General features: G+C 40.5%; 1 protein-coding gene and 1 long non-coding RNA gene across 7 annotated transcripts in view; one reads left to right on the forward strand and one right to left on the reverse strand.

Annotated features, from left to right (window-relative positions):
• Window positions 1–20,780: 20,780 nt before the first annotated feature.
• Col22a1 (collagen type XXII alpha 1 chain) overlaps window positions 20,781–26,258 on the reverse strand; it is a 237,471-nt gene continuing 231,993 nt past the window's right edge. For 3 of the 4 annotated variants that reach the window (XM_063264443.1, XM_039080218.2, XM_039080220.2), the window contains 2 exons: window positions 24,286–24,363; window positions 20,781–21,819 (listed from right to left, as the gene is read on the reverse strand). In XM_063264443.1, coding sequence (XP_063120513.1) covers window positions 21,632–21,819; window positions 24,286–24,363 — 266 coding nt within the window. In that variant the 3' untranslated portion in view covers window positions 20,781–21,631. Of the gene's footprint in view, window positions 21,820–24,285; window positions 24,364–25,559; window positions 25,693–26,258 lie in introns of those variants that run through there. The other variant, XM_063264444.1, reaches the window with a different exon arrangement.
• On the forward strand, window positions 22,629–25,769 carry LOC108351508 (uncharacterized). 3 transcript variants are annotated; one of them, XR_005487231.2, is made up of 3 exons: window positions 22,629–22,838; window positions 23,786–23,868; window positions 25,514–25,769. It is a non-coding gene; the product is annotated as an uncharacterized LOC108351508 (long non-coding RNA). The 3 variants fall into 3 exon arrangements; XR_010053432.1 differs by having other exon boundaries at window positions 22,637–22,838; window positions 23,349–23,868; XR_010053431.1 differs by lacking the exon at window positions 23,786–23,868 and having other exon boundaries at window positions 22,656–22,838.

Consider the following 26,258-nt stretch of genomic DNA (forward strand, 5'->3'; position numbering starts at 1 on the left):
AAGTAACCTATGCTTAGTTACAAGCAGTCTTTTGAGGAAGCTGGCACATAGGTGGTGCCAACACAATTGGAAGTTCTTGCAAGGTATAGTGGTGTATGCCTATAAACCCAGAAACTGGGAGGTATGGCAAGATGATGTTCAAGTGTTCAAGGCCATCCTCAGCTACATAGTCAATTTGAGTCAAGAGATGGCTGAGTGGTTTAGAGTACTTGCTGCTCTTACAAGGAACCTAGGCTTAGTTTGTAGTATCTACATAGCAATTTATAACCATTTGTAATTCCACTTATAAAGCATTCAAGGCTGTCTTTGGGCCTCAGTAGGCACTGGGTACAAATGTGATATACACATATGCATGCAAGTAAATCATACATGCACAACATATAAAGCCCCAAAGAAAAAGTTTGATAAAATAAACAAGGAATTCTATTACTTCTACCATTATTTCATTTCCAGACTGAAACACTCCTGCAAACTGTGACTGCCAACCTCCATTTGACCACTGACCATTCTCAACTGAATGCCGCAGGCCTCCCAATCTTGCACTGTGTCTCTATTACTGGCACATCACTCTGTCTGACCAAAGGAGCAAAAGGAACTATCCACAAACTGCATCTGATCATGAACCCCTACATTTGAACCCCTCACTACGTTAGGGGAAACTATAGAGCAAAGTCCACCCTTAGCCTGTACTTCAGATCCGAGCCTGCCTACCCTGTAGAATGCCTTGACCATAGTCCATGACTCATCTCCATCATCTTCCTCTGGATTGGGGATGGTTTTCTTCTTATGGTTATCTTTGACTCTAACTGTTCAAGCTCTTTCTGTTCTCTGTTCAGATATCACCTTTCAACCAACCTTTTCTCCTTAACTGAAATGTCAGTTGAGTCCCGATGAGCTTCACTTTATTCCAGTTGATTTTTTCTCAGGATATCCATCAGTTTCTTGGGATGACTAGCCATTTTAATGAAAGTCAAAATCAAGAGAGATCATAAAAGATAATGTTTTAAAATTAATATCAGGAATTGAAGAGTCACTTGAGACAGGATACAGTAAAAACTGTTGCAAGAGATACTTTGTTAGCACTAGGGTAATAAATGTGAAACTCAGGAAAGTTCTTTTACTCCTAGATAAATAAAATTAACAAATAGATAACAGAAAATCAAAATATATCTTTTATTCTAAAAGACATAATAACCATTTAAATTCAGTACCATTTCAATCATTCTAGAGACTATAAAAATAGAGTGATTTTTACATTATTCATCAAATGCGCCATTGATACCAAAACCAAGTACAATGGTGATTTTAAAAGACGAGGTATGTGCTACTTAGACATTTCAATTCAAAAGCTTAAGTGAATTATTATATAATAAAGTTCATAAAATAATACTCCAGAAACAAATGAAGTTTCTTTCAGAATACAAGGATAGTTTGATATCTAGTGGCATATTTTTATCAAAACTAATAAGAATGATTTATGCTTTCTCATAAATTTTACACAAACATTTTAGAAAAATGTTCATGCACACTTGATGACATTGTATAAAGTGATTGTGTCACACTAGATTATTATTCAGTGAAATTAGAGAAGAGAAATAATTAGAGCCATACTATTTGGATACAAGTTATCAGTATGCACAGGAAAGTTGATTGACAATTCTTAAGAGACTTAGAAAAATGCTCTGCAAACAACAAGGTAACATAGTCAGAAGCTGATATATAAAATTCATAGCAAGATTCAATTGCCTTTAAAACGAAAGTGAGAAAACTGTTAAGAAGAATCATCAAAATTCCCAGTAGTAAGTCAATAAAAGAGGGAGAAATAAATTTTATAAAAAAAGTATAAAAGTTTATGAGTAGTACTACCTACAGAATACTCCAGAAAGATATATATATATACACACACACACATACATGTACACACAGAAACAATACACGCATATATGTGCATGAACACACACATGTATACATATACACAAACAATATACACATGCATAAAACATTTTTCAGTACAAAAATCATTACGATTACATCTTAGGTGTGATGTGTACATTTAATATGATTCTGATAAAACCAATGACCCTTTTCTCCTCGAAGTAATTTCTCTCTGGCCTCAAGCAAATCACTTTGCTGTACTGACAAATGGGATGATAAGAACCAGCAGGTATGCCCCTTGCCTGTGCAGAATAAGCAGTATATGGCTAGTTGGCTTATACTATGAACTTCAGGCATGTGCTGAGGTCAGTTAACAGATAAATGCTACAGTTCTCACAAGATAGGTATTCTGCACCAAGACTTGGTGTGTTCCTTCATCTCTATATCTATCTCTCTGCTCTAGGATCCCATTCCTCCTGATTCTGATAGGGTATACATTCAGGACTTTCTGTCTCCTAAATATCTCATCTCTTACTCTAATCAACAGCCATTTGCCCCACCATGAGCTTAATTGCCATCCACTTAAAGCATCAGGCGTTGGGGCAGCCTATTGTCTCCTAGTTCCTTGTGTAATGTCCCTGTTGTCCATTTTAATGGCAACAAAGTATCTACCTTTAGGATTTGACACATACAGCCTTCATATGATTTTTCACAACCTTGGGCCAAAAGCTAACAGTTTTTCCTTAGTCCAGAAAGAAGTTCTCTACACCCACCAGTTGTCTGTGCCTTGAAAGTACACCTCAGTGCTTCCTTGGGCATTTAGTCTGTCTCAGGATCAATAGGCATATCAGAAGCTTCATTTTTCAGATCTCTGCTTATAGCAATGATATCATTTTACTCTGTTATGATTCTTACACTCAAGCCTTGAGCCCTGGCCCTTTCAGGATACTGCCCCTGCCCAAGACTCATTTCCATCATGACTAGGCTAATTCATGATTATATTCTCATAGAGTCTGATAGCAGTTACCAATTTTCAATGGACTCCTATATGCTCTGACATGGTTCTTTGTAGTGGTGGTAAAAATAGTCCATCCCTGTCCTCTAGCAGGAGAGAAATGCTGGAAGATGCAGAAATTAGCTCTGATCTTCTGATATCCATCAAATTTTCAACAGCACTATTTATGCTTCCTCTAATACCTACTGTAATACCATGAGTCAAGAATAGTCCTGATACTGGGAGAGTTAGTATCTACTGACTACTAGCTTGGAGTCCACAATGCTAAAGCTTAGGAATCTTTGCTCAACCTCTTACCCCTCTCTGCTATCTCACATCTGACCTGAACTTGTATTTCCTCTTGCATCTGCTTACTTTGGTTTACATAAATACTTTCCCTGGTAGCATATTTATCTGTTTAATAACACAAGGGGATCTTATTCTTGTAGAGTCTGGGCTCATACATTCTCTTTTAGTGACAATACATTAGAAGCCATGAGCCTGGAGAACAAGCACCCATTTATGCTATCACTGATGCCCATATCTCTCTTGACATCTGAACTACACTATCTTCCATAATTTTTCAGTGAGTACCTAAGGGATCTTTTCTTATCTTAGGGGAGTCTATACATGTCTTATACTCCTGAAGAATGCCACCCACCATCATAACTCATCCAGTCACCCTATGAAATCCTTGGCAATGCCAAGACTCACGTCTTCACTCTCACTTTTGTAGGCCAGCTAAATACTTTATATTCTTCTGTTATAGCACTTCTATTTTGTGCCGTAAGTATTCCAATTTCTGTAACATCTATACATTGATTCTATCTCATTGAGGTTTTTTTTACTTTATTTTATGTGTCTGAGTGTTTTGCCTGTATATGTATGTGCTAGCATGCTGAAGAAGAGGGCTTCGGATCTCAAGGAACCACAGCTACAGACAGTGAGCTGCCAATATAAATACTGGAAACTTAACCCAGGACTCTGGAAGAGCATCTGGTGCTCTTCAACACTGAGGCACCTCTGCAGTACCATATTTCTGAGTTCTTCTATCATACTGACCAATCTATTCTAGACAAACAGTAAGTATGGGCACGGAGAGAATGGAAAAAGAAGGGAAGGAAAGAGGGAAGGAGAAAGGAAGAGAAAATGAAACCAGGCTTACATCTCTGATTATGTAGGTTTCATGTTTAAGCATTGGTCTTCCATATCAGGCACCATCACCTGAGGAAAGATGGACAGCTCCCCCACACCTGCCTCCCACGTTCTTTACCTGTAAACCAGGCTCTGGCTTGACACCCTGAGAAGATGAATACAAATTCCAGGCACATAGCAGCAGCTAAAGAAATAGAAGCTACTGGTTTTGTTAAACCATGAGTCTTGGCTGCTCAGCCTTTGAAAACCATGCTTAGGTTAAATTTTCAATCTAATATTCTAAATAAAGACAAGTATCAACTACACTGCAAAGAATATACAGTTGTGTCCCAGAAGTCCGGGTCACTGGATCTTTTCATCAGACAATGACACCAAAATTATCTTCATAAGATTTTAGCTTTGAGACATTATAAAAACTTGACCTGAAAAAATTGTTCAAGAAGTTAAGTATTTTTGTTAAGGAAACACTTGTAATATCATACTAGCTCAATACTATTTGATATCTTCTGACAGCCTTCACTACTTGGACCATAATTTTGGAATTATCACTGGGAAGTGAGTTGAGACATTTAAAATATGTTGGTGCTCTCCCATGAGCAGGCTGTTTTGAGAGCCTAAGCTACTGACTTGAATTTTCTGTCTCAATCACTCCACCCAGTGGCTCCATTGTACACTTGGCAATGGCTCACATAGGCTGTGCTGCTACCAGCCTCCTGTTTGTTTGGAGGTTTTATGGTTTTATTTCTACCAAGAATCCCTCCCCGCCATATTCTGTGTGCTAACTTCTTTACCCTCTTGCATGATCATGATCAAGGACTAGCGTCCTTGCTTGGTTCCTCTGTGGGATATCAACTCCTTAGTTTCTTTCCTATGTTCATTTCACATAGATCCATTCAATAGCAGCCAGAAAGAACCCTGAGGATTCAAAAGTCATTAAAACAACAAAACTCTACATCTAGTTCTGAAATACCCTATTGGCTTAGAGAAACTAACAACTGGTTAGCTGAACAATTACAGGTGGGTTCAACGTTACAAGGGAGGCTCTGCTCCAAAGTAAATTCCACTAGGCAAAATGGAAAGGCCATTCTGTGATAATTTTACCAGGACCAACAATCAAATTTTAACACAGCTAACAGAGCTAAGGTAAAGCAGTGCAGTCATATATGTTTTCCTCTACAAGATAACAAACTACCACAGATACACTATACAAATATAAATGCACAAATACATGCTGTCTAAAAGCAGCATAAATGCATCACCTCACTCAGTAGTAAAGCAGACTTTAGCTAAGTTCTCTGCTCAGAGATTCCCAATGCTGTAACCAAGACACAAATTGGGACTGTGTCATCATCTGTAAAGTAGACTAGAGAATGACGAATGAATGAGTTCTCTTAGGCTGTTGGCAGGCAGAATTCATTCTCATGTAGGACTAATGCCCTCTTCTTCTTTCTGGCATCAGTCAGGATCCCTCTCAATTCCAGTGTTCCCCTCAAGTTCTTATCATGGATCGCTTTCATTCTCGTACCCTCTTCCATGCCAAAAGTGACTGGCCCCTCTGAAGGGCTCAAGTGACCAAACCAAGTGATTAATGATCCCAATTACATTTCCAAGTATTCATTTTCAGACTGGAAGTGGGTTAATTACTTAAGAGGAGGTGTGTATATTGGGTGATAAGAATTATGGGCTTGTCCGGTAGGATTCTCATAATAATAGAACAGCTTTCAAATGTCAGGCTGGCTTGCTGTGTGATATAAGACTACTCTGCAATTCAAAGCCTGGTAGCCACCTAAGTTGAAGACATTTCCGCACATCATTTTCCTATATGATGGGAGACAGAAGGAGAACAACTTTGACTGTGTAAACCTGCCACCCAAAGTTTAAACTGGGGGTGGAGGGCTTTTCCTGCCTCTCCTCTGCTGAGTATGACTCCCTAGCTAGGCCACCTTCTATGTTAACAGTATGCTATGCAGTTACACTTTATCACTGACTACTAGAATTCAGTTCCCTGACAGGCAGAAGGATCAACAAATCACATGTACCTGTAGGTTCCCAGGACCCATCACCTTCTCATACTACACAGCTAATGACTGTATGCTGTGGCCCAGGTATAACGTCTAAATGTTCTCAATACATTTGACTAGTAGGCCATGACCTCACCAAAAGTTCTGAAGATGTGTAATCAATAAGCTGTAAATGACCCCAGTTACCCAGTGTGCCAGGCCTTATGTCTGTCCATCCTTTAATTGTAAGGAAGAATCCCTCCTACCACCTGTGAGGGAGAGAGGCCACTGATACACCTTGGAAAACAACTTAGGAATAATACAGGTTATATCGGACATATTTCCTTGATCAGATAAATCAGGTGAAATTGACAACTTCAGGAGATGGAGAGGTAAACACAAACTGTTCAAAAGGAAGGGGCAGAAGTTCTCAATGACAGATCTTAAGGCCACTGTTGCTAACAATGATGAGTCTAAAACCCGGCTGTTTCATTCATACACTAGATTAGCTTTACTGTACTTTTATTTAGTTCTTTTTATTTCTTGATTAAAAAAAAGATACAAGATTAGTTCCTACATCAAACATTTATTGCAAGAATTAAGTTACCTGGATGATAGATTAGATACGGAATTCTAGAGGAAAAGAGAGGTCCAGGTGACTAGGACTTAGCCTAAATGCCTACAAAGATGGAATCCCCATGTGTGGATGGTGTACTATAAAACCTAATCGCCCATTTTCTACACTGACAGCTATGAGTCCAATGGGATGCTTTTCCTCATAAAGAAGAGGGGGCTCTCAACCTATGAGCTCCCCAACAGCAAGATCAGCAGGACATCGAGTCTTCAAACTAGCAGGTTTCAATTCCTACCAGCCCGTAGTGTTATTTTAAAAAATCAGTTATATCTTTCCATTGGAACTAAAGTACGGCTTGCCCCTTGATCACAACACAGCATTCCTTCTATTGGCCTCTGCTCATCCCTTCTTAGACTGACTGTGTGGCTAATAAACTGCTGTTAAGTATTCCGTGGAGACTGTCATGTGTTCTGGAATCTTGCAATAGTCAGAGGTGGTCAGAACCCATGAACAAAAGTTAGAAAGAACAGATAGAGAGCCATGAAAGTGAAAAGAGGACATATGGTCTTCAACCTGTCATACTATTTAACCCTGGTGGGTATCCAGGTACTGTAGTACAACAAAAGAAAATGCATGTGGAGTCCAGGAAGACACTAAGAAACCTAAACTTGAATGTCATCTCTGCGCACTGGGTATTACATGTCATGAGATGGATAATTGTCATAAAGACAGGACTGAAGTTTAGGAATTGAATCCTGGTACTATGCAGTGATTATCATGTAGGAAGGTAAAGAGAAAGAAAGAGGCTGAAACCTATCATTGACACGGGAAATTCTCCTAGAAGCCAAATGAAAACAGACTTCACTACAGTGAAAAATGTGATCCTTGCCAAGTGTTTCTGAATTTTTTATTTTAAATAAAGATCAGTAAATTCTCAATATTGAGATAAAATGGGTGAGTTTATTAAATCAGTTTACTTAATCAGTTCTTTGGATGGTGGCTGACCAAGAGATCTTAAAATGAGATCTTGGGTTATACTGACTATAGATAACTCCTTAGAGAAATTCATTGAAAAGGGAACAAAGCTATTAAGAGAATAACTGGAAAGGGCATGACATCAAGAAAGGTTATAGGTGATTTTAAGTTGAAAAATATTCTGAGAGCATGCTAACTGTAACCATCTAAGGAAGCAGCTCTCAGCGTGCACATTGAGACCCCTTTGGCAGACCACTATCTTCAAAATTATTCACATGTCAATTCACAACAATATAAAAATTGCAGTTATGAATAGAAATGAAAATAATTGTATAGTTGTGGGTCACCACAACAGGAGAAAGTGTATTAAAGGGTTGCAGCATTATGAAGGCGGAGAACTATTGGTCTCAGGAAAGAGACATGTACAAGGTGAGAAGAAAGAGCTTGAGAATATCTGGTGCACCTGACTTCGGATTTGGGGCATAAGTAGGAGGGCCTAATGCAAGGACAATTAGAGTGATCTCACTCTGAGCGTCAGGAGGAGATGATGGCTGGGCATAGATATAATACAGAAATGCAGTGTGAAATTTTGTCTCCCTGCTTCAGTAAAACAGAAAGCAATGGTTTTAGCTGAAAGTGGAGACTTTTTTTCATACAGTTGGGAGACATGAGTTGCCAAGGAACAAACATAGTGCCAGGAGGGATACCTCACATCCAGTTGTTGGTTAGAGGTACCCTGGAAACCTCCTAAAGAATACAGGCCATTGCCATTGTTTTTGGTTACCCACTAGAATGTGACAGTAAGACCTATTGCTGAAGACCCAACACACTTTGATGACAGGACATAGGAAATAATTTGGTAGTGACCAGGAAGCTTATTCCCTGCTGGCTAGCTTCATAGTCCTCAAAGGTCATAAACAGACTGTGGGGAAGAAAGTTCCACCATGAGCTAAAATAATAACCAGCCTGCATGATATGTCCATGAGCAAACAAATGGTATTGGGAAACCCAATCACTTTCTAATTAGATTTAAGGCTGGAACCACCATAAGAAACACGTTCCTTGTAACATTAACCTGGCCAAGCACCCATGATTTGGGAATCTCATAGGCCCAGTTACTATTATTTTGCTAGATGGGCATACTATAAAGCAACTCTCTAAATTTATATCTCCAGACTCACAGACTGAAACAGCTCTCAGATTTCATCAGAGAAGCTTCTATGTGCTGTGGAAATGGTTAAAATCACAACTGGTCAAGGTACAAATAATATCGAATGTGGGGTAATCAGTCACAAGTGAGACATGTGTATTATGCCTCCTCCCCGAGGATCAGCATCATTATTGAAAGGAGGATGAATTGATTGTATTAGCCAGAGGACAGGGACAACCAGAGCAAGACTCCTTCAATATGTGACAGTGCTACCACACTCATGAACTCACAGTAAGTAGCTGCTGTGGGTACCTGCACAAGACTGGCACAAGGTCAAACCTATCCACATTCTAGCATGGAAGGGCAGGGACTGTGAGCCATCATCACTAGCTGGTGATGATGAGCTATGAAAGGTTGATGGCTCCTGGGAGAAGGAGCATCAGTTTTCTTTAACAGCATGGCTCTGAAAGGCTGACCACATTTCATTGGACACCTGATATCCAGGACTGTATGGGCAGCACAAACTGAAGCCAAGGAATTACTAAATAAAAACAGAGGTATAGACTTGGGCAAAAACGTGGAAGAAGATGTAGTAGGAGAAAGAGGTACTGAAGGTGTATTTTTTTTCATTATGGATCATATGATATTCTCAAATAAATCATAAAATTATTTTAAAGTTTAAAAATGCATTATATACATCTATGAAATTTCCAACCACTTAATAACAATATTTTAAAGCAACCTTAAAATATATTTCAAAAGGAAGTTAGTGGGTAAAGAAAAACTAAGAAATGTGGACCAATGATCAGAGTAGGAAAATATAACAATATTGATGAATACGACCAAGAAATCAGCATTAGTGATCCTCCACTGTGGATTGCTGTTCTTCCAGTAAAGAAAACAGATAGATGATAGATAGATAGATAGATAGATAGATAGATAGATAGATAGATAGATAGATAAACTGATGGATAGATAGAGAAAAATATTGGTGTCTCTGTTCCTACAGTAGTAGTGAGAAAGAAGGGACATGAATGGACATAGAGGCTATAATCATAAAGGGACAAGTAGCAAAATCTAGATAAAGAATGTATGAAGGACCAGTGGGCTGGGTGCTTTTGCCACAGTAAGACACAGAGCAGGAGAAAAAAGAGAGTTGAATGATGAAAATGATGATTGAAGAGGGGAATGGTTGTGGAGATGCTATGTAAAGAGATCTATTGTCATAGTTAAGAATAGAATAAATTTTAATGCAGTGAATTACTGAGGCAAGGAGCAAATTGAGACCTCTAGAGAAGAGTCAAGTAGTCTGGAGACTGAGATCCATGTGAGGTACCTTACACCTGTGAGGAGAGTAAGCACATCAATAACTATGAACAGTAGTGAGGCAATAAAATATTCAGGAAATGAGGAAAACTGATAACAAACACAATCACAATTATAGGGGCTAGATAGCACTAGATAGGGTCTAGTGGTACATTCTTCATGTCCAGTTGGTGTAAGGATTTGTGGGAGGAACTGATTATAGACATTCAGCATTGATGAAGGAGAAGGAATTCCATCAGGCTAAATGGTAGGTAGCCAGGTAAGAAAAGATCCACCACAGAGAAGACTGAGGAGGAGAAAATAAAGAGAATAAGGAGGAGGAGGAGGAGGAGGAGGAGGAGGATGATGATGGGGAGGAGAACCATGTGTATAATGATGGTGATGAGGAAGAACAGGAGAAGCAGGAGGAGGAATAAGTGAAACACAAAGATAAAGAAGACCCTGAGAGAGTGTTGAGACCACATATATGCCTAATGAAGGACAATGTGCAAAGTGGGAATGTTCAGGGCTGCAAAGAAGTGTAATTTTGAGTCTTCAGGAATAATATAGATGGAAGACAGGCAGACAGGCACACAGAATAGATAATCTACTGTCACATAGTATTTTTAGTAGGGAAGCAACTCTACGTAAACATTCAAAACAGTTTAATGACTTCATTTGCATTCATGATGCCTCAAAGAAAGCTTCTGGCCAAAGCAAGTATGCAAATGATTTTCCTAAGAATTGATTTAGAAGGCTGAGAGAGGTAGACACCTGCAGCATGGGTAGGGATGTTGTCAGAGTTTACACAAGAGTAAGGAATATCTGTGAGCAGAGGCACTATGAGGGTGGTAGAAAGGACAAAGGATAGAGCTCCACTTGAGGAATGTCATATTGTCAAAAGCTGAACAAAGGGGTTCCTAGGGATGAGCATGAAAAAGTTCCTCATGCTTTACACACATGTAACCATTGAATAAATGCTTTTATTCTCTATGGAAGAGGACAGAGACTGTCTGGTTCCTAGTTAGTCCCAAACCTGTGATTTCTCATGTATAGTGGGACCTCATTCAACCTCTGTAATAGAAAATCTCTTTGGGCTTTTTTGAATCTCTTATCCTCCTGGTTTCCATGAATTTTTGATGGGTCCAGAATGGGGCATCCCTGGTTATCAGATCAGGTCTCCAGTATCCTATTTGCCTCCTCCTCTTTTCTGGTTTCTTCTCCAACACTGACCATGCAAAAGACATCCTACTAACCTAGTGTTCCTAGATTAGTGCCTCTGGAAGAATAGGATGCCGAGCAGCTTTCTGTGACTAGAATTTACTTGCTCACACTGAAGAAAGGGATGTATCCCAACTGGAGTAAATAATTATAGGTCAAGTTTATAAACATATGCTATAAAAATGCACTACTCTCCCACTTACAAGCATGTGAAAGATCAACTGGCCCATATATACAAGCAGACAGAAGGAGCAGGTGGTTGCCTTTCTCAAGTGAAATTCATAGGTTACAATGAGCAACTGAGAGAAAAGAAAAAAATATTAACCATGATTCATGTCACACATTGCAGGTGGGATGAGTAAGTCTTGAACATCTTGATTAGATTTTAATCTTGTTTGAGCAGGAGCAGATCAAGTTAATGTTTGCTCAGTGCAATAACAGAACATGGATTGACACATAGGTAATTGCGCTATTTATCTTCCTCCAAACTCTCTCAACTGGGGAACTGTGATTATACAGTACTCAATAAGAATGGGGACAAAAGTTACATGGATGAGAGAGAAGAGCAAAAAGAGCAAAAAGAGCAAAAGCCTGAGAGACTTGATCTTATAGAAGGAAGTGTGGCTGATTTCTTGGCATGCTTTCACCCAGGAAACCTCAAGGCTGTCTGGGTTAAGGCAGCTCTCCTGCCCCAGAGTTTTTCCACATTTTGGTCCCTTCCTATGCAGTGCAGTCTTGTTCCCAATTTAAGTAGGTCTGCTACCTTGACATTCTTCCTCTTTTAATTGTAATTTTAGCTTTCCTTTCCTTAAATCCAATCACTGAAACCATTAAAGGACTGAGTAGTTTAAAAATAAAAAAGAACATAAATTTTATGGGAAAAGGTGCCATGAATTTGGAAGATAACAAGGAGGGGCTATATGGGATGGCTTGGGGGGAGGAAAGAGAAGAAGGAAATAATACAACTATAATCTGAAAAGTAAAGGCAATAATATATATGTACACTGCAATACATTGTGTAGAATTTAGATAGCTACAAAATAATATGATTATTTGAGGCTCTAGTTTTAAAATTATTGTACTTATTTACATTCCAGTCATTGACCCTTGTTCCCCTCCCACAATTTCTCATTCCCACTCCTCCTCCCCCTTGCCTCTAAGAGTATCCCCACCACCACACACACACAACAGGCCTCACGCTTCCCTGGGGTCTCAAATTTCTCAAGAATTAGGCACATCTTCTCCCACTAATGTCAGATCAGGCAGTCTCCTGATACATGTGTGCCGGGGGCTTTGGACCAGCCCGTGTATGCTGCCTGGTTGGTGGCTCAGTCTCTGGGAGCTCCCTGGAATCTGAGTTAGTTGAGACTGCTGGTCTTTCTATGGGGTCACCTCCCTTTCAGCTTCTTTAATCATTCCCCTAATTGAGCCCTAGTGGTGCCTGACTTCTGTCCAATGGTTGGGTGTAAGTATTTGCATCTGTCTCAGTCAGCTGCTAGTAGAGCCTCTCAGAGGACAGCCATGCTAGGTTCCTGTCTTCAGTCTCTTCTCCCATTTTGTCCCTGAAGTTCTTTTAGACAAAAAAAAAAGGGACATGGAATCTCAAAGTAACTTTAATTTACATTTCCTTGAAAGAAGTATGGAGAACATTTTTTTAGAATGATTCTCAGCCATTCTCAATGATTTCATCTTTGAGAACTGTCTGTTCAGTTTTGCACTGAATTTCATAATTGGGCTGTTTTCTGTCTTGATTCTTAGGTTCTTTATTTACTTACTTGTATATTCTAGATGCCAACACCTGTTAGAGGTAGCTGGTAAAGGTTTTGTTGTTGCCGTTGTTCTATTCTGTGGATTCAGAAAGATGAATCAAATGTCACATATTTTCTTTCATTTGTGGCTGTTAGCTTTGAATCTTCAGATATGTCTATTCCATTTGGAATTCATACAGAAGTCAGGAAATTACTGAAGGATCATGGGAGGACTTCAAGGAAGGAGGGATAGAAAACTGTGCTATAAGTGGGTAAAGGAAAGTAATGTAACAGGAAAGGGTTAAATGGAGGAGGGACTGTGAGGGAGGGTGGAGGGAGGAATCTAGAAAAGGACAGCTAATATTAAAGACATTTTGCAAGTCTTACAGAAACATAGTACTACAGAAGCTCCCTAAAATATATACATAATAATAAAAAAGTTTAAATATATAATGGGGCAACCATGTCCCTATAAGATATAAAAAGCACAAGGTCAGGGATAGGTTACCTCTTTGAGAATTGTTGGCCAAAGCAATCCCATAGATGCCTAAACAATGAAAAATATTGTCATTGCTTTAGGTTACCTTTGAGAACCTGATAGTAAAACCTATTATGGAAGATACTCCATACTTATCTCATAGAACATGAAGAACCTGGAATGAGACTTACCTGGAAGCTTCACCAGGTAACTAGCTAGGTTTATAGTGCTGGAAGTTGATACACACTACCAAAGAAGAAAGTAACTGCCAGCTTTACTCAACTGCGAACATTTCAAGCTATATTACCAACCTGGCAAGACATGCCCATTGGTGCAAAAGTAAGAGAAATCTCACAGGAGTAACAACCAATTTTGTACTGAATTTAAAGCCCATTATACAAATTCAAGTCTATACCTGGCACTACCACTGACTTCAGGAACCTGTACCTAGGCAAGCTATAGGCTCTAAGGGGAAACCTACTACTATTATCCTACTAACTGAGGACAGTATTAAACTGACTTTCAATGCCATTATTAAAAACATGGAACCGAGTGCCTCTCTCAACCTTCAAAGAAAAGCTTCTTTTACAGCAAATAGTTATGACCCTAGAGACCCAGGACGGTACAAGGTGCAGAGAATAAGACTATATACTGCTTATCACCAAACAGGGCATCTATTATCAAGGATCCTCACACCAAGGGTCAGGGAACTTTGTGAAAGAGGGGACAGGAAGATTGTAAGAGAAGATGCCTTGGTGACTACAAAAAAAACCAGTGTTTTCTGGACCCAGGATAGTTATGAACTCAGACGTTTTGATAATGTACACAAGATCTGTGAAAACTCAAGATAGACAAAATCTCAGTATGGAGAAGAGACGTGTATCCCTAGCTAAAGAGCTATTAGCAATTGATAACTTCTGAAAGTGGAGAGGCAATATTTTTAAGGATGTGGCCCTAGCATGTTGAACACAGTTCTACTAAATGGCCAAACATCCAAGAGTATGTGAGCAACAGGTCTATACTTGATAACTTGAAGATGGGAGAGGAGCTGGAGGAGGAAAAGGGGGAGGGGGAGGAGGAAAATGGGGAGGAAGAGGAGGAAGAGGAGGAGGAAGAGAAGGAAGGGGAAGAGGAGGAAAAAAGGGGGAGGAAAAGGAGGAGGAGGTAGTGGTGGTGGTAATGATACAATGTTGCCTGGGTATGGAAAGTGAATGAGGAGTTTGGAGACAAATGTGATCAAAATGCATCTATGGTCATGAAATAGTAAAACCCACAGTTAGGGAGGATGTTTCTTCCTCAATTAACCCCTGAAAACTCTCTCACATACATACCCAAGGTGTTGTATTCTGGGTGACTATAAATTCAGTCACTTCGACACTAAAAATGTAAGCCTCACAGTGTACATACAGGTCCAACATTCCTCCTGCATCTTTCCATCTTTCCTCTTAAAAGCTCAACAAACTTAAACACGGAACCTCCATGTTTTCTCACTAAGATTCCTACAACTAAGCATAATTCAGGCAGTTGTTGGCCAATTGCTGCTCCTATGGTCTCAGAAAGCAGTAACTCCCTTCAGATTGGAGGAAATACAGGGACAAAGAGTGGAGCAGGAACTGAAGAGAAGGTCACCCAGATACTACCCCACTTGGGGATCCATCCAACATGCAGCCACCAAACCCAGTCACTATTGTTGATACCAAGAAGTGCTTGCTGACAGGAGTCAGATATGAGTGTCTCCTGAAAGGCTCTGCCAGAGCCCTACTGATACAAATGAGGTTGCTTGCAGCTAACCATTGGACTTAGCCAGGGGACCCCAATGGAGGAGTTAGAGAAAAGACTGAAGGAGCTGAAGGGGTTTGCAACCCCATAGGAAACACAATATCAACCAACCAGACCCCAACAGAGTTCCCAGGGACTAATCCACCAACCAATGAGTACACATGAAGGGACCCATACTCCAGCCACATATGTAGCAGAGGATGGCATTGTCCAGCATCAATAGGAGGAGAAGCCCTTGGTCCTGTGAAGGCTCATTTCCCCCAATGTAGGGTAATGCCAGGACATTGAGGTAGAAGTGGGAAAGTGGGAATGGGAGCATCCTTATAGAAGTGGGGGAGGGGTATGGAAGAGTAGGGGAAAAAAGATAACATTTGAAATATAAATACATAGTATATCCAAGACAAACTAAAAATAATAATAAAAGAGAGCAGTAACTCAGGGGACAAACAGGAGAGCAAAAGGCTGTCAGTAATGTAAACACTAGAGATATACATGGAGCCCATTTCTGAGGCACCTCAGCTGGCAGCTGTAGGCTGGGTAGAGATGAGTGATGTGACAGACAGAAGGCTCCATTGGGTCTGAAAAGAATGCACCACGAACTGGTTCTATCTCCAAAGTACTCTCAGCTCATGCAGATCCTACAGTTGAAACATCTCCATGGCATCCCTATGAGATCTGTTGGGTCAGGGACCATGCAATTAACAGGAAGGAGTCCCTTCACGTATGAGACTGTTGCCATATTGGGCATCCACTCCCCATTCAAGGCTTCACCTTCCTTTCGGTGCTCTAGTGCTGGGGCCAGCTTCAGAGCCCTCTGTATTTTTCTAATGCCCTAGTTTCTTTCTCTACTTGGTAATCTGACCAACTTCTCAGGTAAACTTGTCCATTAACCCAGCCCAGCTGGGGGATGGAGTAGGTGAGTCGGGGTGGGGCAGTTTGGTTTTCTTGTTAAGTGTGCTGCCTCTGACACTAAACATTCCACCCCATAGAGGCATTTATTAGGAGTGAGGTAGAATTATTGGTGTACCACAGATCTTTGAAAAATATATAGGAACAATATATTAAATGAATAAATAATACATGAAACCTTTTTTTAAAAATTCTAAATCAATGCAGAAAAATCCACAGAGAATAAATTATTACACTCAAAATAAGGACAGATTGGTGTTTTTTAACTTATTCCACTGCTTCGGGCAAAAAATATGGCTTGGCACATCTGCTTATTGATCTTGTCTTGATATACAATGCTGCCTTTCATATTATTAACTCTCTATAAGCCACACTGAAAACCTCTGGGACAATGCTTACTTAGAAGCAGAGTGGTTTCATGACTGCCTGGTGGCTACTGACTGTTGGCCAGTTTCTTCTGATACTTTTCTTCACACATACATGATCTTGCCAGTGATGCTAGCTAGCTGAATGATGCTGACAGGCCCTGAGTGGGCAGTGAAGACCAGTTTCCCTCGTTATAGTTATAGTTAGGTTTGCATTTTAGTATATGATAGGAAAACATATTAGCATATTCAACTACTACGAATTTACAGATATTTGGTTCTTTTGTGTCCCCCATTGCTCTGGTTAAATACCCTAACAAAATCAACTTACAGAGAAAGGATTTATTTGTCTCAGTGTCCAATGTCACAGGGCATTGCTGTATGGAAGTCAAGGTGTCAGGAGCTAGAAGCAGATAGATATACCATCAAGAGCAGAGAGCAAGGAGGTAACATACATCCTTTTCAGCTTCTAGTTTTCTCTCCCTCATAAAACTCAAGACCCCAAATGCAAGGAATGGTATGCTACACAGTGGGCTGGCCCTCCCACATCAATTAAAGCAATTAAAGTAATCTCTGACATTCTCTGAGTTCCCTCTGACAGGTGGCTCTACTCTGCGCCATGCTGACAATTAAAACTATTATAGTATTACTACTTATAAAGAAGTGAAAATTAAAGTATAAGAAAGGCACTGGATTAAGTAAAGATGCTAATGTGACTCTTGCATAGGGCAATGAGATGGGTTCAAGGCCACTTCTTCACTATTACCTTCAGTCAATTCACATCCCCCTTCTGAGCCTTGGTTGTTCCTGCTGTAGAGTAGCCCTAGAATGCCATGCAACCTAGACATTTTACCCTTGTAAAATCATTATTGATACCTTACAAGAGTTCACGATCACTCTGGTATCAGAGTAGACTGGCCCTGTGTAACACCTTAGATTTCTAATATGTTTTTTCTTACCTCTATCTGGATCATGGGTGCCCTGGCTGTCACCATCAGTCTTGACCCTCCTCCAGACTTCTAAGAAGACACACCTAACAAAACCTAACCACAAGGGACTTGTCCTTCCTAATCTGTACCATAAATCCAGTCCAGGCGTCTTCCTGGGAAGAGTTGAACCTCTGACCTCTGACCTTCCACCTGTTCCTTTGTCTTGCCAGATCACAGCATCTCTGGTTCTCCACTGAATAATCACCTGCCCTAGAGCTCTATGGAGAACCTTGAGTACTGCCATCCTAAGGGAACAAGAGAAAATGCACACAGGTTCTATCTTGTTCCTGCTACATTTCCACTGCTGGGCCTTCCACAAGTTACTATGCCTCCACAATCCTTGTATGGATCATGTTTCCCATGAAGGTGGTTTACAGGGCTGCTTCCAAGCTACTGACACCAGGGAAACATGAAATAAAGTCTATTCAGTGTCTTAGTCACCTTCCACCAGTTAGAAAACAACTCATAATAGCCTCCTCTCCTCTCCACATCCTACTCAGCCTGGAATCCGTTCCAAGAGAAAGCAAAGAAGTAACAATGGCCCTGAGGCATCACCTCCTGATACATTAATGAGCAGCCAGAAGTTCATCCCATTAGACCAGGCATCTTCTTACCTGTGCAGCATTTCTGAGACCCACATTTTCCAAGCCCTCTGCATACAACTGAATGAACTTGGGTGCTCTTTAAAAATACCTGGCAGAAAGCCCCAGAGTTTCCAGACTGGGGATGCAGCTTGTAGGCCCAGAGGATGATGATGCTTTTGCAAGTTGCAAAGCTCATTAGGGTAGACCTAGCTGTTGGACACCTAACTTTTGTATGCTCCAGTATGAGTCATTTTAATCTTCAAAAACAAGATAAAACCTCAATCTCATGGTAAGGACTACCATTTATATTTTAAATGTGACACATTTGTTTTTGCTGTCTTACCCATGATTCCTCTGGGATGGGACAAAGACACCTGGTTCTGCAACAATCCAGGTCTCAGGAATGATCAGGTTTTTGAAAAAATAGCTGTGAGCTATTACACGTCTCAAAAAACAATGGTTTATTTTTAATGATAAAATTCTTTGAAAAGATATCATGCCAAAGAAAACATACACACGAGAATGAACAAAGATGTTTGCTCATGTCTGCCATCAGGGAACTGCTAAGCAAAAGAAGCAGTACACATAAGAGCAAAGATGCAAAATGCTGACCATACGAAATGGGAACAAGAACACTCATTCATATTAAATGAATGGAAGCTTACAGGATTTTTATTCATAAGTATTACAACTAGGAACCAACCAAGTTGTCAGTCAATAGAAGAGCTGATATAAAAGCTACGGCATCTCTAAACAATGGAATATTATTCAGCAATATAAAGGAATGAGTCACCCAGCCACAAAAGATATAGAAGAATATTAAGTATATATTTCTAAGCAAAAGAACTTAGTTTGAAAATGCTTCAATCTACAGGACCCTAACTATGACATTCTGGAAAAAGCAAAACTGCAAGAAGGATATAAAAGACCATCATTGTTGGGATTATGGAAAAGAATGGAATTATTTGGTAGAGTACAACAGGTTTGGGAGACAATGAAACTTTTCTGTGTGAAACTATACTGGTGAGTACATGTCATTGTACTGCATAGAAAACCCAGAGTCCGGTGAACCAGAATGTAAGGTGTGAGTGCCAGTTGCTAACAGTGTAGGCACATGTACACTGTAGCACATGTTTATTCTACAGTGCAGTTTTGTTAGGGGCACTGGGAATACATAGGAAATTTTACTTTCTCCTTAATTTTTCTGGGGACTTAAAAGTCCCATAAATGTATTTCTTTCAACAATAAAGTAAAATAAAAATAAATGTTACAGGGCATCATGTTTTGTCAGGGTAGATATTCTCTCCCCAGATTCTTGGCACACACACACACACACACACACACACACACACACACACACACACACTATATGTGCCTCTTGTTCTGGGTCATCATATCACTGGAAGAGAGTTCTGAGTTCTTGAGATTCCTTCAAACAAAAATATTACATTACTTTGTCATCTTATGTGCTGTTGAAGACAACTGAGTTGGTAGATCTTAATGAGGATCCAGAGAAAGCCTCTCCTGAATAAATGTATCCTGCCTACCTCCACCCTATCACAGTCCACTTTCTGCATCAGCACCAACTTGCCTAATAGAAGGAATAGATCATGGATCTTAATTAAAAATCACTAAAATAATATTTCTCCACCTAATCCATCTTTCGGCCTTCTTTGGATGCTTATATTTCTAGTTCTAAACCAATTCAAAGTGTCTAAATCAAGGGGTACGATAGAGGTGCTTGGTGAAATAATGTTGTTTAAGTCTGTATAGATGTGTGTGTGTTGATTAATTTTATGTCCATTTGACACAAGCTGGAGTTATTTGAGAAGAGAGACTCTCAATTGAGAAAATTTCTCCATAAGACTGGCCTGTAGCTAGGTCTGTAGTGCAATGTCTTGATTAATAATTGATGTCAGTGAGTCCAGTTCCCTTGGAGTGGTTCTTTCTTTGGGCAAGTGGTACTTGATTGAATAAGAAAACTATTTGAGCAAGGCATGGAGGAATATTAGTAAACAGCATTCCTCTATGGGTTCTACTTCAGCTCCTGCCTTCAGGTTCTTGCCTTGAGTTCCCTCAATGATAGAGCGTGAACTGAGAGTTATAGGCTGAATTAAACCCTTTATCCGCAACTTGCCTTTGGTCAAGGTGTTTTATCACAGCAACTGAAACCCAAACTAAAGCATCTTATGAATGGAGAGCTTCATCACACAATCCATCAATGTCTTCAGTCAAGTGGAGAACACTGACAAGGGTGATTCGTTCAGACTGCTGGTAAGGATGTACACCCACAGGAATCATCCTACTGAAGTCCACTTTCCAATTTGCAATAGACCCTGCCCACAATGGTTCTAAGCATGGTCTCCTTTCCATATGCCAAACGCCCGGGATGCATCCTCAAAGGGCATGGTGATGAAGTGCCCACTGTTAGCTCCATGTTACATTTATTCATCTAACATCTGGAGAAAACAGGCAAACAGGTATTGCAGTTCAAAGAAGACTCACCTAATGCCCAGGAGAGGATAGAGAAGAAAAATGAATACCCAGGAGCAACTGAGGGGGAAATATTTAGTGAGCACCTGTTCATGATGTGTGTGTAGAAACACACACACACACATTCTACACACACACACACACACACACACACAAGCATGACTGCCCACAAGTAAATAAAGCCAGTGAACATTGAAAACTTTTATTTTGCAACTCACACAATTGCAACCAGCATGAGGCACTTGAAGGGCTCCAGGTCACTGTTCAAAGCAAAGTCACACCGGGGAACTCTTCTTCAGCACCAGCTTGTTTATTGAGTGCCCAGACACAAGCTACTGCCAATTCTATGTGACTTCTTTTGGAGTTCTAGTAGCTTGAAGCACTGAGGATGCCCACCCTCCCCAATGCCCTAAGGCAGTTCTGAACTCCAGATGTGCACCTTGTCTCCAGAGGTCAATGAATTCTTCCAGGCTGCAAATTCTTCTTGCTTCCAGTCTCTCCTGGGAGGTGGGGGTTTCAAACTTATTTTTCCCTGGGCCATCTTTAGGCACAGATGAGGAGACAACATGATAGTCTCCATCCCTTAAAGCTTCCTTTCCAGGAAAGAGGTAAAATTAGCAAGTGCATACATGGTCAGGGTTGCATAGCACCGAGGATTCCTCAGAATTGGCTGTCACACTTCAGCCAGTGTTGACAGGGGAGCGGAGCCAGGAAACTACTTCCTGTTCACCAGGAAGCTCCCCCTGAACTATTAGCATTTGAAATAACAGCAAATAATAACAATAATATTAATAATAACCTGACTGTCCGACAGTATCTGTTGGTTTTAATAACTGTGAGGTGTCTGAGGAAGGGAAGAGACAATTAAGGCAGGCAAGGAGGGAAGAGTAGAAAGAAGGGAAACAGCAAGAAAAGGCAGGAGGTAGGAAGGAGAGAGAAAAGGAGGATCTGAAATGTTTCAAGGCTTCTGGCTTCCCAGTGGGCTCCGAGTTCAAGTTTCAGAAATCCATAGCAGTGTTTTGATGTTCTAGAATCTTCTAGGGGCCCTTCACATTACTTGGCCGGGCAGCAAGGCTGGCAAAGTACGCACACTGGGAGGGGTCACACTGGCCAGGAGGGCCAGGGGGACCAGGAGGGCCAGGATGTCCAGCTGGTCCTGTCTCTCCTTGAGGGCCAGGGCTTCCTGGAAGTCCATCTTTAGCATATCCAGGTTCTCCAGGTTGGCCTGGCCCAGGAAGCAAAAGAAACAGAAGGCAGTTTACATTCTATATCCAGGAGTTTAACATCCTTATAACCTTTGTGTTGTAAACTAGGGTTCAATGTGTACTCAGAATAGCCTCTGTTAGTGCTCCACACTAAGAGACAGAGTAGCCTATGTGAGCATCAGGTAAAACAGCACCTCTGCAAGCGACAGTTGGGGACGTCTTTACTGTCTGAGGAAAAAAATGCAGATACCAGAGAAGAAAAACAGACAAGAGCAACTCAAGGCCCTTGGGGTGCAAGCTTTCCACTCAAGTCAAAAGAGAAAGCAGAACACTATTCTCTCACACAGTCTAGTAGACACATCTGAATTCAGAGTGGGACAATAAAGCAGCCTAGTGAGCTTTGGCCTGGTGTATCTGGTCTTACAGGGACACCCGATGATCCTTCAGATAGTCTGGGATCTGTTATCTTTTCTCAACTTTACTTGTTAAACCCGAACCACATATTATGTATATTATTCTATTATACCCAGTAAGAAATATAGCATCTGGAATAGACAGAACTGACCATTCTAGAGTCTAAGTTTAGACTGAGAGAATATTACATATGAACTGCTATGCCTACGCTTACCAAGTGTGCTATGGCATCATGTGTAATTCACTAGCTTCCTCTTCTGCCTGAACAACTGGGAAGCTTGGTGCTAGGTGTGGTGGCCAAGTTGGCCACCACATTCTTCAGGTTACATTCTCCCTCACTTCTTAGCATGCTGTCAAAAGATTTCTTAGAATGTAGACAAGTGAACCTTTCCATTGTGAGTGACTTTAGAACTTTGGAACTCTGCTGTTTTTCTGACAAGAGTTACTTAGTGTACATCCTTGTTTACAAGAAATCCTTGATTCAGCTATGCTAATCATTCCTTCCGCTGAGATGTACTGGCAATGGCCCTTGATTCAACCTCGCCAGGTGTAACTGCCAGATAGTCTACACATTCTCCTCTAGATGGACTCCACTCTGCTGTTCTACTTCTCCAATTTCAGTGTGGTATTTATATTCTATTCTATTTGAAAGTCAGCAAGATATAAACAATATTTATGTAATATCACCTCTAATAGAAAAATAACATACATATCCAACTGTAGAAACTATGGAAAATCATGGCAGGATAAAACTAAAGTTAAATTATATGTAAGTCAGATGTCCATAAATGATCCAGAATAGTCATAAAAGCTAGGAGTTAACTTTAAAACGTAAAATCCACAGGGCTGAGAATGGGGTTTGGTGGTACAACATGCATGAAGCCCTAGGTTCAGTTTCTAGCACTGCTCCCTAAATATATACACTCAAACATACACATACTTAAACGCGTGCGTGCGCACACACACACACACACACACACACACACATACACACACATACACATACACATACACACACAAACACAAACACACACAATGGTGAGGTAGAATTTTACAAACCAGAGGTGAGAGTCTTGCAGGGGCTCTTCCAATACCTCCGCCAGGCACAGTGGTCAACTGGCTGCCATTCCCTTAGTTATTTCTAGGTTTCAGAAGTGAAAGTCCCAAGACTCTGCAACCCCTCAGCTCCAAGAGGGATGGCCTTTGGCTAAACCTTTGGTTAAGGTTCCCTGGTCATATTCTGAGAAATATTACTGGATTCATATTGGGTTTAAGAAGATGGCTGTCACCTTGCCTGTGGGGTTCTAACCACTTAAGGTGAGTTAAAGTAGAGAAGGAAAGTCCTAAGGAGAGCTGCATCTCCAACATGCACAGACTTATTTAGAGCCTCTCTCTCTCTCTCTCTCTCTCTCTCTCTCTCTCTCTCTCTCTCTCTCCATTTCCCCACAATATTTAGTCAATTATTATTTTTAATTGAAACATAATAATTCTGTATATTTCTGGGGCATGATGTTTTAATGAGTACTTATTTATGTTTCATGTATATTTTTTCATTTATGCTTGTGCGCCGAGTACTTGCAGTTTTAGTGGATACCAGAAAAGGATATTAAATTCCCTGGAACTAGAGCCAGACAGAGATGATTCTGAGCTGCCAGGTGAGTGCTGGGAATCAAACCCAGTTCCTCTACAAAAAGCAGATAGTGCTTCTAAGCTCTGAGCCAAATATTCTGCCCTACACTGAGAATTCTTTGGGGTGGGGACATGGGTACAATATGTAATGAACAAATTGGAGCAATTTGCTTCTGCATCATCCCAAATACTTATCATATATTTATGTAGAAGACATCAATATACTTTATTCTGCTCATTTTGAAACACTAAATAAGTCACTGGAACTTTCCAATTAGAATGTATGCCTCAAGGGTTTGAGAAATATTCCATTAACCAATGAGTTATATGTTTCTCCTTAGAGTGGCCCAGATGGGCCTCTCTTCCCACAAGCACAGGTACCACTGTGTGCCCCTGCCTCCATGGTTGATGTCCACCCAGCCTGAGACGCTGAACCTTCATACCTGGTATTCCAGGGGGACCCATCTCTCCTCGAAGGCCAACTCCAGGTGTGCCAGGATCACCTTTGGCTCCTCTCTCACCTGAAGGGAAGAATATTCATCTTGAGTGGTGGAGACTCATGATGAGGGCACAGTTAGAGTCTCAACCCACAGGATCCCTGGTGACACTGGTACAGTCGATTATCACTGAAACAGTCCACTCATACCAGCCTGCTCACAATACTCTTTATGTAAAATACCCCCCACATACAACATTAGTGCACACACACACACACACTCTCACACATATTTTCAGATGCAGAATATATGCATGAAAACAATAAAAGAAACAGCTGTTTTCTCTCGAACACATTCTCAAATACGCATCTTTATACATACTCATTCACCCAAGCACCTATCGATCCAGTTTCACACATATTTACACATTCACATACATAGAAACAAACACAAAGTACACAGTTACACGTTCACTAAACCATGGGTAACCAAATTCACACACCCACAACTCATACACCTATCAGCCTGCATGTATGACATGATTACTGGTGTACATGCCAGTGCACTCAAAGCTTCTTATCTGAACCTTCATGAAGAAGGAATTGGGTTGACACATAAATGAATTCAACATCCTACTGGATGAGACTCAGTTCTAACCTAAGGTATACTGAAATCTAGTAAAGCAATGGAAAAGTACAAGGAACACTCCATAAGAGATAGATGATAAATACCATCCAAGGAATAAAAACATTGACACATATATGACATGTAGTATCAAAGAGAGAGAGAGAAAGAGGGGAGAGGGAAGGAGAGAGCATGTTCTCTGGAGGGACAGTTCAACCATATCTGAGTTAAGAGCTTCCAGGTTTGATTTAACTGGGACTGCCACTATCAATAATACCGTGGTCAATACTATTACTTCTACCACTAGTATGATTGCTACAGCTAATACCAATTCTACTGCCAAGGTTACCTGTACCCATGGTGGTACTGCCATGATACGAACAGAAAGGAGGGTCCCAACCAAGGACACTGGAATCGTTCTTTCAATTTATTTTATAGGAATTAATATATTTTGTTACATTGTTTCCAAAGTATGGCCTGGAAACAACATATTTTTTTGTAATCTAAATTTAAACCTCAGGGTTCTAGCTTTTAGAACATTGATCTTATTTTCTGTGTACATGCTGTTGTTTTGGGGTTCTTTATGTATTGATTTCTGCTGCATGTGTAGGAATGTTTTGCCTGCATCTATGCATGTTTACCACATGTGTGCCTGGTACCTGAGAAGGGAAGGAGAGAACACTGGATAACCTGGACATGACTGCAGTTGTGAACCTGAACCGTGGTCCTCTCCAAGATCAGCAGAAGCTCTTAATCACAACGTAGTTCCTCTCCAGTTCCTCACCTTCACTGTTATAACAGTTACACTTGGTCAGTATTCTGCCACAGTCCAATATAGTCTATAAAGTACATTTCCTATGGGCTTACATTTTGTGCAATTTGTTTTATGAAGGAATACAGATAGTCTGGAACACGCAAATTTAACAAAAAAAACCCATTTAAACAGAAGAAATATCACAGGGGATAAGTGGCTAAACAGTTATACGGATATGCCAGATGAAAAGAGAAGTTGTTAGGTTCATCTGATTCCCTAGTTAAGGCCACCAAAATGAGTCATTAGGAGGAAGTGGACCACAGGCTTGGAAGTTTGGTGTCCAGTCCTCCCTCTCTGCTTCATTGTCTGCTTGCCCATAGAAAGCATTCTGACCTGCTTGCCAGTGTGCAGCCTGGGGCAGGCTCTTCAACCTGAAGAAGAGTTCCAATGCTCAGATAGGATACCCAGCCAAAGAGCTAGACAATTAGTGTCCATTTGGCTAGATTTTAATAAAATTGAGATTAAATGTCATATCACTCAGTTGGTACCAAACTGGGTGGGGGTGGGAAGAAGAAAACATTTGCATCACCCCTGTAAGTTG

This window comes from Rattus norvegicus, chromosome 7 (assembly GCF_036323735.1).
Source record: "Rattus norvegicus strain BN/NHsdMcwi chromosome 7, GRCr8, whole genome shotgun sequence".
Taxonomy (NCBI): domain Eukaryota; kingdom Metazoa; phylum Chordata; class Mammalia; order Rodentia; family Muridae; genus Rattus; species Rattus norvegicus.